The following is a 17196-nucleotide window of genomic DNA, read 5'->3' on the forward strand; positions in this document are numbered from 1 at the left end:
AACAAAAACAGCGTTGCCAAGTAGCAGGACTAGTAAACAAAATATCAGATCGATAAAGGCATGACACAATCTATGTAGGCCAGTAACATTAACAGTAAACAAACACTACACAAAAGGTGAATGGAGATCCAAGCATAGGCAAATGAGATGCATGTACAGCTAGCTGTCTTGCCAAATAAATAGGTCAAACATGGAAAATCATGCCACTCGGTGCTAATCAATTGACCCAGATAATCAATGCTGGCCTACCATCAACAGGTTTTCCAATACGTACAGTTCCATTAACCTCTTGGATTTAGGGGGCACCATTTTAATTTTTGGATGAAAAACGTTCCCGTTTTAAACAAGCTTGACTATGCATATAATTGACAGCTTTGGAAAGAAGACACTGACGTTTCCAAAACTGCAAAGATATTGTCTGTGAGTGCCACAGAACTGATGTTACAGGCGAAACCCAGATAAAAATCCAACCAGGAAGTGCCGCATTTTTTGAAACCGCCTCATGCCAATGACTCCTTATATGGCTGTGAATGAGCTACGAATGAGCTTACGTTTTCCACGTATTCCCCAAGTTGTCTACAGCATTGTGACGTCTTTTTACGCATTTCCATTGAAGAATAGCCGTATTTAGCATATTTAGCAAGTGGTCACATGGTGTCTCCCGCAGAAAATCTTGCGTAAAATACTGAGGTAGCCATTTTTCCAATCGCTTCTTATGAGAAACCAATTGCCTCGACGGATATATTATTGAATATATATGTTAAAAACACCTTGAGGATGGATCCTAAACGTTTGCCGTGTTTCTGTCGATATTATGGAGTTAATTTTGAAAAAAGTTTGGCGTTGTAATGGTAGCATTTTCCGGTCGATTTCTCAGCCAAGCATGATGAACAAACGGGAGCTATTTCGCCAACAAAAATAACTGTAACTGTAATAGCTGTAACGCATATTTTGAAAATCTGAGATGACAGTGTTGTTAACAAAAGGCTAAGCTTGTGTTTGAATATATTTATTTCATTTCATTTGCGATTTTCATGAATAGGAAAAGTTACTAGGGGTATTTATGTCCGCTGCGTTATGCTAATTCGTTTGTAGCTATGATTACGCTCCCGGATCTGGGATTGCTCGTCGCAAGAGGAACCACGAAAACCATAATAGAATGTATCTATTTCTATGATATAACATACTGATTTAAAGCTATACCCGGGGGCATCATTTGGGTTCTTGCATTGGAATTATATTGAATTCTGCTTATATATATCACGCTATACCACAATGAACATAAAATATCAAATTATTTTGATCAAGAAGTAACAGGTTGGCGCGAAATCTCCTCTGCGCTCTATCAGCACCATGGACAGGGCCCTAAAAACTAAAGCAAGATTTTAATCGAAAAAACCCCCCACCTAATTGTGTTTTTTTTACCGTTTCAGAAATCTTCTTGAAAGATCTCCCTCAAATGCCAGTTGGATTAGTTGAGCCTTCCTCAGGTGTAGCATGCTTCTTCTGTGCTGACTGAACACGTTTGTCAAAGTGGAAAAGTTTGTTCTCGGATGTAGCTTCCTCAGTGACTATTTCACTCATGAGCCCTATGATTTCATTTGGAATATCGTATGATGTCTATGTGGCATTGCGGGGTATGCTGCTCAACACCGTGGCAAGTTCCTTGTCTTCTCGGAGAGAAAAAAAAGTCCACTGCCCCCTCCCCTCTATCACGTGCAATGTTCCCGTCAGTGGTTGCTGGTTTGAAACGAGGAACTCAATGTCCACAACCGCTGACACGATTTCTTGCCAGCTGCCCATCATTAACAAGTTGACACCTCAGTACCCATTCCCTAACTTGTTTTTCTTTCCACACTGCATATCAAATGCTTTTTACTTGATGCCTGCCTAGCAAATCCCTTAGGACTATCAATAGCATGCTTCAAGTTAGAACACCCAGCTTGGTTAAAGGCCTCGTCTGTGTTAGCATTGTCCCCAACACAGAACTTTCGACATGGTTAACAAAATGCTGCATCTGCAGTAACCGAGTATTCCAGACACTCTTCTTATGAACCAGTTGCCATTAAATGAACGTTTTTGGACATAAAACCTGCAGCTAGGGTAGGATTATAGGCTAACCTGGGCTGGCTCCTCTTTTCCAAGATTGTCAGGAACGGTGGAGGTGGAGGGGGTTGTGGGGCCATTATCCTGGCGGTGCTTGTGGAAGAAGGGGAAGGCTCTGCATACGGCGCTAGCTTGAGCCAGAGAGGAAGAGGCGAAGCGAGATGGACAACTGGGACAAAAATCTGTCTTCTCCGGCAGGTGGAGTTGTTTCTTTCACTTACCAAACGGGGGAGTTTTTGTATGAGTGTCGAAATAGGTCAACAAAAAATGTAATGGTTTATTTGCTACGTGAGGTGTATTTGATCGAATACAAGTTTCATAATGCTTAGGTTGTTACGAATGTACTGATATAAGGACACGTGGCATCCCAACAACTTTGAGAAAAAACACTTTATATTGGAGTTGTCCCGAGATGGCTATGCATATTGATGACGTGGCTAGTAGCATAGCATCTCTCCATTGAAAACAGGCGGTTGACGTCAACACCCCTCATCGACATAGGTATCTTGTCATTATATACAAATCTCTGCTGGAGCTTGGCGGCATCGTCGCTGCTCGGCTTGGCGCGTGGCCTCAGTAATTTGATGGTGCTGCTGCTCACCGCTCTCCGACTTTGTTTCTGATATCCATTGTGGCAGTTGCAGATTAGCTGTTTCGAGCTAGCTAAATAGGCTCAGACTAATAACACTAACGCTTTTACAGCTAGCTAAGAAGATAACTAAACTCTGTAGTGGTGTGGGGCTTGAAAGAGTTGAGTGAAGCAGCTTCAATGGTAAACTTGATCAAGCCCTTTTAAATCAAAATATTACAGGCGTATCACGTTATTCAATTAGCCTACTACAGATGGAAACCCAACACCGCAGCAGGCTCTGTCCACTGTGCCGACACAGCGCAGATAGAGATTTTGCACCAACCTGTCACTCAATCATTTAGATGTTCTTTTTTTTGTTTCAATACAAAACATACACATACAAACGACAACATAGAGATGCACACAAAAATCCACAATATCACCCCTTGCCCAGACCCACCTACTCACACGCCCCCATCACTCTCCGCCACAAGTCACCCACGCACTTTCAACATTAGATAATAAAGCATTTGACCTTCCCATTGTGTTGACGATGGATGATTTCCAGTTAAGTATACTTTTTTTTCAAGATGGATGATAAAAGTATCACCCAACCCATCAAGTATCTCACTGGACCCTCATATGCCATGTCTTGAAATACGACAGACACATTGAAGTACATTTATGGTGGCATGAAAAAGTATGTGAACCCTTGGGATTTCCTGGATTTCTGCATACATTTTATCTAAATCACAAGACTAGACAAACACAGTATGCTTAAACTAATAACATAAATAATTGTATTTTTCTTGTCTATATTGAATACATAATTTAAGACATTCAGTGTAGGTTGTAAAAAGTATGTGAACCCCTTAGCTAATGACTTCTTCAAAAGCTAATTAGAGTCTGCAGTCAACTAACCTGGAGTCGAATCAATGAGACGAGATTGGAGATTTTGGTTAAAGTTGCCCTGGCCCCATAAAAAACACACACAAAATTTGAGTTTGCTATTCACAAGAAGCATTTCCTGATATGAACTATGCCTTGAACAAAGAGATCTCAGAAGACCTAAGATTAAGAATAGTTGCCTTGCATAAAGCTGGAAAGGGTTACAAAAGTACAGTTGAAGTTTACATACACCTTAGCCAAATACATTTAAACTCAGTTTCACAATTCCTGACATTGATTCCTAGTAAAAATTCCCTGTCTTAGGATCACCACTTTATTTTAAGAATGTGAAATGTCAGAATAATAGTAGAGAGAATTATTAATTTCAGCTTTTATTTCTTTCATCACATTCCCAGTGGGTCAGAAGTTTACATACACTCAATTAGTATTTGGTAGCATTGCCTTGAAATTGTTTAACTTGGGTCAAACGTTTCAGGTAGCTTCCACAAGCATCCCACAATAAGTTGGGTGAATTTTGGCCCAATCCTCCTGACAGAGCTGGTGTAACAGAGTCAGGTTTGTAGGCCTCCTTGCTCGCACAGACCTTTTCAGTTCTGCCCACACATTTTCTATGGGATCGAGGTCAGGGCTTTGTGATGGCCACTCCAATACCTTGACTTTGTTGTCCTTAAGCCATTTTGCCACAACTTTGGAAGTATGCTTGGGGGTCATTGTCCATTTGGATGACCCATTTGCAACCAAGCTTTAACTTCCTGACTGATGTCTTGAGATGTCGCTTCAATATATCCACATAATTGTCCCTCATGATGCCATCTATTTTGTGAAGTGCAACATACCCTCCTGCAGAAAAGCACCCCCACAACATGATACTGCCACCCCTGTGCTTCACAGTTGGGATGGTGTTCTTAGGCTTGCAAATCTCCCCCTTTTATAAATGGTCATTATGGCCAAACAGTTATATTCTTGTTTCATCAGACCAGAGGACATTTCTCCAAAAAGTACGATCTTTGTCCCCATGTGCAGTTGCAAACCGTAGTCTGGCTTTTTATGGCGGTTTTGGAGCAGCGGCTTCTTCCTTGCTGAGCGGCCTTTCAGGTTGTCGATATTGGACTTGTTTTACTGTGGATATAGATACTTTTGTACTGGTTTCCTCCAGCATTTTCACAAGGTCCTTTGCTGTTGATCTGGGATTGAGTTGCACTTTTCACACCAAAGTACGTTCATCTCTAGGAGACAGAACGCGTCTCCTTCCTGAGCGCTATGACGGCTGCGTGGTCCCGTGGTGTTTATACTTGCGTACTATTGTTTGTACAGATGAACGTGGTACCTTCAGGCATTTGGAAATTTCTCCCAAGGATGAACCAGACTTGTGGAGGTCTACAATTTGGTTTTCTGAGTTCTTGGCTGATTTCTTTTGATTTTCCCATGATGTCAAGCAAAGAGGCACTGAATTTGAAGGCAGGCCTTGAACTACATCCACAGGTACACCTCCAATTGACTCAAATTATGTCAATTAGCCTGTGAGAAGCTTCTAAAGCCATTACATAATTTTCTGGAATTTTCCAAGCTGTTTAAAGGCACAGTCAACTTAGTGTATGTAAACTTCTGACTCACTGGAATTTTGATACAGTGAATTATAAGTGAAAAAATCTGTCTGTAAACAATTGTTGGAAAAATGTGTTGTGTTATGCGCAAAGTAGATATCCTAACCGACTTGCCAGAACTATAGTTTGTTAACAAGAAATTTGTGGAGTGGTTTAAAAACAAGTTTACTTGACTCCAACCTAAGTGAATGTAAACTTCCGACTTCAACTGTAGCTCTAGTCAGTCCACGGTAATACAAATGGTCTATTAATGGAGAAATTTCAGCACTGTTGCTACTCTCTCTAGGAGCGGCCGTCCTGCAAAGATGACTGCAAGAGCACAGCGCAGAATGCTCATTGAGGTTAAGAAGGATCCTAGTGTCAGCTAAATACTTACAGAAATCTCTGGAAGATGCTAACATCTCTGTTGACGAGTCCACAATATGTAAAACACCAAACAAGAAGGGTGTTCATGGGAGGACACAAAGGAAGACGCCCCTGCTATCCAAAAAAAACATTGCTGCATGTCTGAAGTTCACAAAAGAGCACCTGGATGTTCCACAGAGCTACTGGCAAAATATTATGCAGACCGATTAAACTAAAGTTGTGTTGTTTGGAAGGAACACACAACACTAAGTATGGAGAAAAAAAAGGTACAGCACACCAACATCAAAACCTCATCCCAACTGTAAACTATGGTGGAGGGAGCATCATGGTTTTTGTGGCTGCTTTGCTGCCTCAGGGCCTGGACAGCTTGCCATCATCGACATAAAAATGAATTCCCAAGTTTATCAAGACATTTTGCAGGAGAATGTAAGGCTGTCTGTACGCCAATTGAAGCTCAACAGAAGTTAGGTGATGCAACAGGGCAACAACCCAAAAGGCAGAAGTAAATCAACAACAGAATGGCTTGAACAGAAGAAAAATGATCCTTCTGGAGTGGCCCAGTCAGTGCTGACCTCAACCCAATTTGAGAAGCTGTGGCATGACCTCAAGTGACCAGTCCACACCAGACATACCAAGAATATTGCTGAACTGAAACAGTTTTCCTCCTGATCATTGCGCAGGTCTGATCTGCAACTACAGAAAACATTAGAGGTTCAGAGTTAGTTTTGATATTTCAACCTGCATGTCCTGATTGCGTCTGGTGTGGATGGACAAAATCAACGAGCTTGTTGTAAAACTGAGGGAGCACAAGTTTCAATTGAGGGGGTTAGGCCCCCTTTTGCCCCCTCGTGGAGCTGGGTATGGTCTGCCAGAAGCAATAGCCAAAAACTAATTATTGTCTAACAAGCCCCAGGGGTCAGGTTGTTTGTGGAGAGGTAAGCTCATACAGCACTTTACATTTCATTAGCGGTGTTCCCCCTACACCCCACAAGCAGCTGAGACATTCCATAAACACTTGGCTTGCCAGCCAGCAGCACAGAAGGCCCTTTGAGTAGGACCTGGGAGTGGAGCTAAGACCAAGGGGACCAGAGGGGCGAAACAGAGCACAAGAGAGGATTAGAGCGAAGAGGGAAGCCTGGAGCGAGGGACAAAAGCTCAAACATTTCTGCCTTTCTACCATTACCTTTAAGAAAATACCTGGATATGGAAAACAGCCTGGGGTGACACCAGTACTTTCAAACCTGGATGTAGTAGGCCGACTGCACTTAAAATAATGTAAAGGACTGTCCATGTTCTGTTAGATCTGAAAGTATTTCAAGGTTGAGAGTTGAAATCGTGCCAAGTAGGCTACTGCCCAACCATTTACCCCTATGCTGGTGTAACTTGAACTGGGTCTGCTCATTTGAGAGATTAATGATGTGTTTGTCCCTGTGCTCCCTCTGACTGCAGCTGGCAGGGCCCTGGCCTGCTGCTCTGATCCCCTGCCAGCTCTCCAGGAACACTCCCACTGCACCATTTTCCCAAGTTAACCACCTGGGAGGACAGGTGACAGAATACACAGAGCTCACTCATGGTGCACAAGAGCGCTGTCCCTTTTCTGTGCTGGCCCCACAGACACAAGTCTTGAATGTAAACTCAAAAGGGGAGGGATTGGCCCATTTTTTTTGCTTCCTTATCCACTTAAAGCTGAGAATGTTGATGTACAGGTACAAAAACCAGCCTGTGTGAACTTCATCAGGAGCTCTGAAAGATTAATGATTGGACCGTTAACCTGGAGGGTGGGCCACCACCATCTCTCTACCTCCTGCTGTGATTACAAATACAGCCCTGGACTGACGCCAAACACCCAGAAAGATAGGATCACTACAAGACAGACTGAGTGAAAGCTTCACATTTGTGTCAAAGGAGACATACAGACCTGTCTAATTGATACTAAGCAGAGGCTACTCTTGGCCTGGCAGAGGTTCACTCAAACTGAAGACATTCTAACAACACAAGTCCCAGTAGCCCATCTTATAATGTACTCATCATTAGCCGTAAGACATTTCTGTGAGCCATACAGTAGGAAAAAGCTCTGGCCACTGGCATGTCTGTCAATGTCATAGTGATAATTAACTATGGCAAAGCAGACACGTCATAGAAGTGGCCTCATTTAAGCCACACAGCTAATCAGCAGCTCTATTCACAGCCAGGACTGACAATTGGCCTAGATATCCACAAACGAGGAGAATGTGCTCATTCTCTTATTCCTGTGCTATTCTAGGAATAAGAGACCTTAGAGATGTGACCATTTTAGACGGGCTGTTTTCCCATGATTACAAGCAAGAGGTAAACCAGGGTTGGTGGAGTCAGTGTGGCAAGGACTGAGGCCCATTTATGCTAGTCAGTACTGTACCCAATGCCAGGGCTGACCTTTTTCAGGCAGAGCCAGCCACCATGCCAGGTAGTAAAACACTAAGAGGGCTGCAGGGTGCCTGTCAATGCCACCATGTGTTTGACAGGTTCGCTGCTCATGCAGTCACAGAGAAACGCCCCCCTCCCCTCCCCAAAGAAACAACATTGGAGTTGTATTTTCTTCTTAAAATGTAGCAATGACTTAGTGCAACTTAAATGAATTCAAATGAAGCCACTGCCATTTGAAAGGGACATATAAAACCTCTCCACAACACTGTATACATTTATAACAGCAGCATCCCTTCCTCTGCATTTATATTGTGGGTATCCAATCACTGGACAGTTTATTAGGTACCCATTAGCGAAAATGGATCGCTCCTACAGACAGTGAGTTACGTGGCCGTATCTTGCTATATAAAGCAGGCAGACAGGCATGCAGCCACTGTTCGATTTAACTTTATAATGGGCAAAATAAGTGATCTAAGCGACTTTGAGCGTGCTATAGTCGTTGGTGCCAGGCGCACCGGATCCATTATCTCATAAACGGCCACCCTCCCGGGCTTTTCACGCACGACAGTGTCTAGGGTTTACAGAGAATGGTGCGACAAGCAAAGAACATCCAATCAGCGGCAGCCCTGTGGGAAAAAAGGTTGAAGGAGAATGGCAAGAATCGTGCAAGCTAACAAGCGGGCTAAAAACAGACAAATAACGGCGCAGTCCAACAGTGGTGTGCAGAACGACATCCTTGTCACGGATGTGCTATCGCAGCAGACAACCACATCGGGTTCCACTCCTTTCAGCTAAAAACAAGAAGAAGCAGCTCCAGTGGGCACACGGTCAGCGACACTGGACAATTGAGTGGAACAACATTGGCAATGGAACATTGGAACATGACAGCGAGTTCAGTTAACTTTAAATTCTGTGCATTCCCCAGACCTCAACACAATAGAGCATCTCCCAGTACTAGATTGGTGTACCTGATAAACTGGCCCGGTAAGTGTATACAAAACACCTGCTCTTTCCACAGACTGACCAGGTGAATCCAGGTGAAAGCTATGATCCCTTATTGATGTCACTTGTTAAATCCACTTCAAATCAGTGTAGATGAAGGGAAAGAGACAGGTTAAAGAAGGATTTTTAAGCCTCGAGATATGGATTGGGTATGTGTACCATTCACAGGGTGAATGGGCAAGACAAAATATTGAAGTGCCTTTTAATGGGGTATGGTCGTAGGTGCCAGGCTCACCGGTGTGTGACAAGAACTGCAACGCTGCTGGGTTTTTCACGCTCAACAGCTTCCTGTGTGTATCAAGAATGGTCCACCACCTAAAGGACATCCAGCCAACTTGACACAAATGTGGAAAGTATTGGAGTCAACATGGGCCAGCATCAGTGGAGGCTCCTCAGAGGAGGAAGGGGAGGACCATTCTCCTCAGTGAATTTCATAAAAATAGTGAAACATTAAAAATGTTATCAATATATATATATATATATATATATAAATAAACACACACCATTTTATATATATATATATATATACACACATATACACACACACACATACACACACCATTTTGCAATGAAGGTCTGCAGTAGCCTCAACAGCACTCTGTAGGGTAGCACCATGGTGTAGCTGGAGGACAGCTAGCTTTCGTCCTCCTCTGGGTACATTGACTTCAATATAAAACCTAGAAGTCTCTTGGTTCTCACCCCCTTCCATTGACTTACAAAGTAATTATTATAACTTCCGGAGGATGTCCTCCAACCTATCAGAGCTCTTGCAACATGAACTGACATGTTGTCCACCCAATCAAAGGTTCTGAGAATGAATCTAGTACAGAAAGCATAACAGTTTTGAACAAATACATTTCTTCCCAAATTAAGGACAAGCGAGACAGGAGGAGAGAGAGTGAGCTAGCTATATTTGGTTGTATTTTATTTTTGTAACTTTCACTTAGCTAACTGAATGCAGCTAGTTAGTTTAGCCTACTCAAACACCTGGCTCAAGACAGAGAGGTATGTTATGTTAGCTAACTGACTATACCTATCCAACACTGAATCTCTTCCAAGTCATGGTAAGCTTTTGATTTTAATAATGTATTACCATCTGGGCCCGCTGTTGTAACTGCTAAACTGCTTGCTGACTGTATTGCATGATTGTAGTGGGTTTACTGAAGTGTTAGTTCTAGTAGCTATGTTGACTATGAGGTGACAATAAACAAGCTGTGCGTAGCGGTTAGCAGTCATGATATGAAGGTTTGTCTTTGAAAGGTTTTTTCACCTGGTCACAGACAGCGGATGTGTTATACACTGAAGTCTACAAGTGAAGACAAAAAGTGAGAGGAGGAGAGCGTGTAATTATCGACCAATTATGATTTTTCAACGCCGATACCGATACCGATTATTGGAGGACCAAAAAAGCCGATACCGATTAATCGGCCGATTAAATTATTTTTTAAAAATGTATTTGTAATAATGACAATTACAACAATAGTGAATTAACACTTATTTTAACTTAATATAATACATCAATAAAATCTATTTAGCCGCAAGTAGATAATGAAACATGTTAAATTTGGTTTAAATAATGCAAAAATAAAGTGTTGGAGAAGAACGTAAAAGTGCAATATGTGCTATGTAAGAAAGTTAACGTTTCAGTTCCTTGCTCAGAAAATGAGAACATATGAAAGCTGGTGGTTCCTTTTAACATGAGTCTTCAATATTCCCAGGTAAGAAGTTTAGGTTGTAGTTATTATAGGACTATTTCCCTCTATACCATTTGTATTTCATTAACCTTTGACTATTGGATGTTCTTATAGACACTTTAGTATTGCCAGTGTAACAGTATAGCTTCCATCCCTCTCCTCACTCCTCCCTGGACTCGAACCAGCAACACAACGACAACAGCCACCACATCGAAGCAGCGTTACCCATGCAGAGCAAGGGAGACAACCACCCCAAGGCTCAGAGCAAGTGAAGTTGTAAACGCTATTAGCACTCGCTAACTAGCCAGCCATTTCACTTCCGTCACACCAGCCTCATCTCGGGAGTTGATAGGTTTGAAGTCATAAACAGCGAATGCTTGACGCACAACGAAGAGCTACTGGCAAAACACACAAAAGTGCTGTTTGAATGAATGTTTACGTGCCTGCTTCTGCCTACCACTGCTCAGTCAGATACTTAAGATACTTGTATGCTCAGTCAGATTATATGCAACACAGGACACGCTAGATAATATCTAGTAATATCATCAACCATGTGTAGTTAACTAGTGATTATGATTGATTGTTTTTTATAAGATAAGTTTAATGCTAGCTATCAACTTACCTTGGCTTACTGCATTTGCGTAACAGGCAGTCTCCTTGTGGAGTGCAACGAGAGAGAGGCAGGTCGTTATTGCGTTGGACTAGTTAACTGTAAGGTTGCAAATTTAGATCCCCCGAGCTGACAAGGTGGAAATCTGTCTTTCTGCCCCTGAACGAGGCAGTTAACCCACCGTTCCTAGGCCGTCATTGAAAATAAGAATGTGTTCTTAACTGACTTGCCTAGTTAAATAAATACAAAATATATATATATATATTTTTTTATCTGAAAATTGGCGCCCAAAATTACCAATTTCCGATTGTTATGAAAACTTGAAATCGACCCTAATTAATCGGCCATTCCGATTAATCGGTCGACCTCTAACGTGTAGATAGTTGCAAGAAGGAATTATATATGCAAGAAGCAAAGTGATCATGCTGTTTTTATATTTCTGCTATGAAAGTGAACTGTGTTTGCGTGTGATCAGGGGTGTGTTCATTCCACCCATTCTGTTGAATTATTTTATTTTTATAGGGTTATAGTAACCTCGTGATGGGCACAGGAAAACGTGAGTATCATGTAGTAGCCTAAACCGATCAAGGTTACATTGAGCTGGGTGAATGGAATATGAATGACAGTCATGCTAATTCATTCATTTTTAAAAGCACTGCCCGCCACTGGCCAGCATACCTTGTAGAGTCCAAGCCCCAACGAACTGAGGCTGTTCTGAGGGCAAAAAGAGGGGGGGGGGGGGTGCAACTCAATATTAGGATGGTGTTCCGAATGTTTGGTATAGTCAGTGTATGTCTGTAAATTGTATCCTCACTGTAAATCAGCTTTACGTTTACTGTATTTATATTATTTATGCTGGCTTTGTGTCTGCATATTGTCTATGGCTGGCATCACCTATTCACAAAGTCAAATTCCAGGTATGTGCAAATGTACTTGGCAAATAAAGTCAATCTGATTCTTGTAAAGCTAAATAGTCACCAGAACACTTATGTAACTGGAGCACAGTGGCCCTTTATAACATTGACATTATAAGCTAGCTTTACTCAGCAGATTAAATGGATTTGACTGAATGTTGCAATGAGTTTTAAAACAAAAAGAAAAACAGATTTTCCCATATTCGCTCAGAATCACTGACCAAAATAGAGAATAGTGGATTGTCATGCTCGCCTCAAAACCACTGCTTACCAGAGCACTGATCCAGCAATGTGCGCAATAGCCCTAATGTCCTTACGACATCAGAAAATAAATCCAGATTCCCATTAATCCACGAAGCCCGGTTTACATGAAGTGATCCTGCAGCAGGACCGTTACCTCAGCAACACGGCCATTTAGACCACCACTCCAGGGCCAGGCTCAGCAGCATTGTTTCTGCTGAACATTTAACCAGCAGCAATCACAGTAAGCTAACTGTCCAGTTTACTAAGGCTTCAGTCTAAACATGTGTCTTTGTATCGGATAGCCCGTTTCCCCATTTCCTACAAGTCAAGCAGCATTGGTAAATGGGTGTTATTGTGAAGAAACAACAATGTGGTGAGACAATGTAGAAAACAACCCATGATAGTGTTATTGTAATATCAAAAAGCTCAATATCTGACCACAAGTCAAAAGGAATCTATATTTCTGTCAGAAGAGCCAAACACTGGCTTACTGTTCTCAGACAATTTGCTTGTTCATTGCATGTTTGATTTAAAATGCTTTCCAGCCTAACACCTGACATAACAGCCTGTTCTCAACAATTGCTACTGAAAATCTGCACCAAACAGCATGTGTTTTTTTGTAATAACGTCAAACAATGTGTTCTGGCTCTTCTCATATGAATTAGCATAGCTTTTTAGTTGTTGAGCCTAGCAACGAATGACCCTGCCTGATTCACTACAACAGACCGACCGTCTGTTAAGACTTCAGTGAAATCATGTAATATGTGGCATTGAGTCACCCCTTTTCACTTAGACATGTATTTCTTTAATTTAATCACCATCATAGACAAATCATACAGCCTCTCATGTATTAAAGCTTTCATAAATATTTTGCATGGGAACTCACTCTCTTCTCTGTCCTTGGCAGCACCTAGTAAGACCACCCCATCCCACTTAACATTGCTACATTGTTGCAGTGTCAATACATACTCTGCATGAGTGATTCTCCTATTGTGTTCACACATCACAACAGGAAACACTGAGGCCTGAGATTTGATGGGAAGCCATGTGACACACTTTGAGCCCTTCGTCCTCTTTTTAGTGAGAGTTATCAGCCCTTTTCCTCCCCACCCCCAACAAAGAGCCTCCCTAAATTCATCACGCTACACAAGCCCCTTTAAGTTAATTACTTCTAGCCAAGGACAACAACGCTGATGTGTGCTGACACAAAAACACTCGGTGGACAGGGCCGAGTGACTGGGCAGCCTGAGGGCACGCACTGTCTCAATCAGGGCATGTCCACAAGAGCACTAGGCAACTCAATAGGAGAGCAGAAGGGGGGGGGGGGGGGGGGGAGGCATGTTTACAAAGTGAAAAGAAAACAGTCGTACAATCTACAAAGAACCACACAAGCACTAGGGTGCTTTGCAATGGTTGGGCTGTGCTAATGGTTTAATGTATTCATATGGAAAACTTCTTGGCAGATGCATGGTACACTAGATCTAAATAATTCCTTCCTTTCCTTCGACATGTTGCAGGTGGACATATACTGAAAGCACATCCGCGCTTGAGGGGTCTAGGTTAGGGCAAGTACAGGCACCTCTAATAAACATGAAACGGCAGTGGTTATTGAGCCCTAGGGTGCATTAACAATTCTCGTGCTTTTATACAGTGTCTCAAATGGAAATTAAAACAGAGGATAGAAAATATCTTGATTACAAAAGGACAGAGACTATGTCCTTGCAGACCTACCCAGATCTCCATGGAGACTGTTGTCATGCGAGGTCCTACTAGACGTAGTGGAGGTCCCATCGTCGGGCCAGATCTGACCTGTTTTACGGACACCCACGATGGAGGCCTCGGACACCAACACCTGCTGCTTCAGACGTTTCTGAGACAAAGGGGTGGGTGGGCTGCTGCTGTCAAAGGACTGCTGGGAAATCTGGGACGGAGAGCGGCTCTTCGGTCTGTACATATGATAGGTTGTGGGACTTGGGGACACGTGACTTGACTGGCCAGAGGAGAAGTCCTCCTCGCTGGACGTCAGGTTCTCATTGGAGCTGCAGTCTGGGGTGTAGCCGCCCCCAACATCGTCAAAACTCCCCGGTGAGTAGGAGCGCCTTGGCCAGGTGAGGTGGGAGTCCTCCTCCACACTGTGGTCCCTGATGTGGATGATCCTCCCCTCCCCCATCATCCCCCCGACATACACACTGGTGTAGGGCTGACAGTCTGCCGGTTGTCTCCCCCCATTGGAACGGCTCACACTGTCCTTGAAGAAATGTGGGTTCACCTCTGCTGCATCATCAAACAGCCCATTGTAGCCACAGCCACCCTCCGTGGATCTGCCTCGGAGGACAGATTTGCGGATCTCCCCCGTCGCAGTGGATAGGTTCCCGGGCAGGGAGTGCAGGGACCTCTTCCGCTCCATTTGCATGGCCTGGCAGCCCAGGCTGCTGATCTTGTCTGAGACCTCCCTGTCATTGACCTTCACGAGGCCTCTCTCATGGTGGTACTCCATGTTCACGTAGAAGGGTCTCTCTGTCCCACCAACCCCTTTCCCATCTCCTGCCGTGTGAGAGTTGGCTCTCTTGATGTGCTCAAAGTTGGACCTCAGTGCTGCTACTGAGCCCATGCCTACCCTGTCCAGATGTGTGTCTGGAGGACCCGCTGTCGACCTGTGAGGGGAGAAGCCACCACTCTGTTTGGAGGGAGACACCCCATCCACCTCTCCCTCTGGATACTGTTTACACCCTGTGTCAACTGCCTCTCCTGGCTGCTCCTCCAATGAATGCTCATCTAAGTGGGATCTCTGGGTGTCTGAAACACTGGATTGGTCTCCAATATTCATTAGGGACATCCTCTTGATGCCCCATCTCTGTCCATCATATGCCTTCCTCTCCTTGGCCAGTAACGTCTGCAGGTAGATCATCCGAAAGCGCTCCTTGTTCACCTCCAACTCCAGCTGCCTGATAGATGCCTTGCATTTCTCCAGCTCCTGCTCAACATCCCCCAATGATTTCAGCTCCATGTTTGGGGGATTTGACTCCGGGAACTGGGCTTTCCAAGCCTCCACAAAACCCACTGGTTCAACCATTTTTGTTTTAATAACTTAGTTCACTGAGAATAGAGTAGAAACTTCTACTAAAATTTCTACTCAACGATATGATTAGTTTCCAATCAAAATAATTTCTAAAGTATGACTTATAATGGCCATTAGAAGCTATTTCCACACGTCACTGACTGAATACAGTTTTCAGAAGACTCGTGCACATTTTTTTCTTATGGTTCTAACGTTAGTTATCAACATAATATCAGCTCGCATAGTAGAGAATGCCATGAGGACTGAGAATGACGACCCAGTTCAGATACCTGCAACAACAAAAACATAAAGAAAGTGTCCTTATCTTCTGTAAGTAATGTCAGTAGACAATGGTCCTTCATTCATCGTAAAAGCAGCAGCACTGTGCTATATCCAGACGTTCCGTACAATGATTTAGTGAAACACTTTTAAATTTCCAGTGTAATTCCCGTTTTTCGTGTTAATTCGTTACTCCGCATCTAATTGAAAGTTAGTTCGAATGTTCTCTCGTTAACCTTAGATCCACCACACATGATATACACTTCGTTGGATCGCACGCTACAGTTACTGTGTTTTGCTCATTTTATTTAGGTTGAGTTAGTGCTGAAAAGAGAGGGAGGGACTTTGATGTGATTGAGGGTCTGTCCAGTTTTAAAGACACAGGCACGTCGGCAAAACAAGAAATCCATGCTGAAGAAAACCTGATAATGATATGGTCTATATTATGTAAGTAATAATGTAGACTAATCTATTGCCATTTTGTAAGATTAAAAACAGACATGTTTTATTACGGTATATATACCGTCTGAAATATCGATATTTGTCTCCATCTAATGGTACAAAAGAGAAATCCAGACAGACAAGAACCTGTGTACAACTCTGCGTGTGCGCTGGTGGCAGAGTCTGCGCAGCTTGTCCCACTCTCTCTTCAGAGAGAAAGAGGCGAAGCGAGATTTTTAAATGTAACTAGGCCAGTCAGTTAAGAACAAATTCTTTTTTACAAAGAGGGCCTAGGAACAGTGGGTTAACTTGCCTTGTTCAGGTGCAGAACGACAGATTTTTACCTTGTCAGCTCGGGGATTCAATCTAGCAACCTTTCGGTTACTGGCCCAACGCGCTAACTAATAGGCTACCTTTTTCTCCGCCAAATTATCTGTTAAACAAAACACGAACACGAAATAAAAAAATTATGGAGGCCAGTGAAAGATTGTCAATTTGGCCATGAAAAACATGAAATGCTAATTTTCTACGTGGGGCTTATTTGATCAATAAACATTTCGACAACTTTGATATTGGAGTTGGACTCATGATATATACGATTTTATTATGGACATTGCCATTGAGGCCTTCCACCATTTTAAAGTAGTCAACTGGGTGAGGATTCCTATGAGTTGGGAGCAATCAGCCAATGAAGAAGAAGAAATTGACTACTTTAAAATGGAGATGGAGTCTCAATGGCGCTGCCCTTGCTGTCACAGACACAGATTGGCCCCTTTATTCAAACGTGTATCTGCCCTCTCATTGGCTAGAATGGTCCCACCTGATCTCACCTCCCCCCTGACTTCCATGTGAAAGTTGTATTTATTTATTTTTATTTAACCTTTATTTAACTAGGCAAATCAGTTAAGAACAAATTCATATTTACAATGACAGCCAAACCCGGACAACGATGGACCAATTGTGTGCCACCCTATGGGACTCCCAATCACAGCCAGT

General features: G+C 42.9%; 1 protein-coding gene across 2 annotated transcripts in view; it reads right to left on the reverse strand.

Annotated features, from left to right (window-relative positions):
- Positions 1 to 16071, reverse strand: part of LOC110535900 (breakpoint cluster region protein) — a 49594-nt gene extending 33523 nt beyond the window's left edge. For both annotated transcript variants that reach the window (XM_021621268.2, XM_021621267.2), the window contains exon 1: positions 14154 to 16071. In XM_021621268.2, the coding sequence (XP_021476943.1) occupies positions 14154 to 15495 (1342 nt within the window). In that variant the 5' untranslated portion in view covers positions 15496 to 16071. The remainder of the gene's footprint in view (positions 1 to 14153) is intronic.
- Positions 16072 to 17196: the final 1125 nt, after the last annotated feature.

The sequence above is a fragment of the Oncorhynchus mykiss genome, chromosome 11 (genome assembly GCF_013265735.2).
Source record: "Oncorhynchus mykiss isolate Arlee chromosome 11, USDA_OmykA_1.1, whole genome shotgun sequence".
Lineage (NCBI taxonomy): Eukaryota > Metazoa > Chordata > Actinopteri > Salmoniformes > Salmonidae > Oncorhynchus > Oncorhynchus mykiss.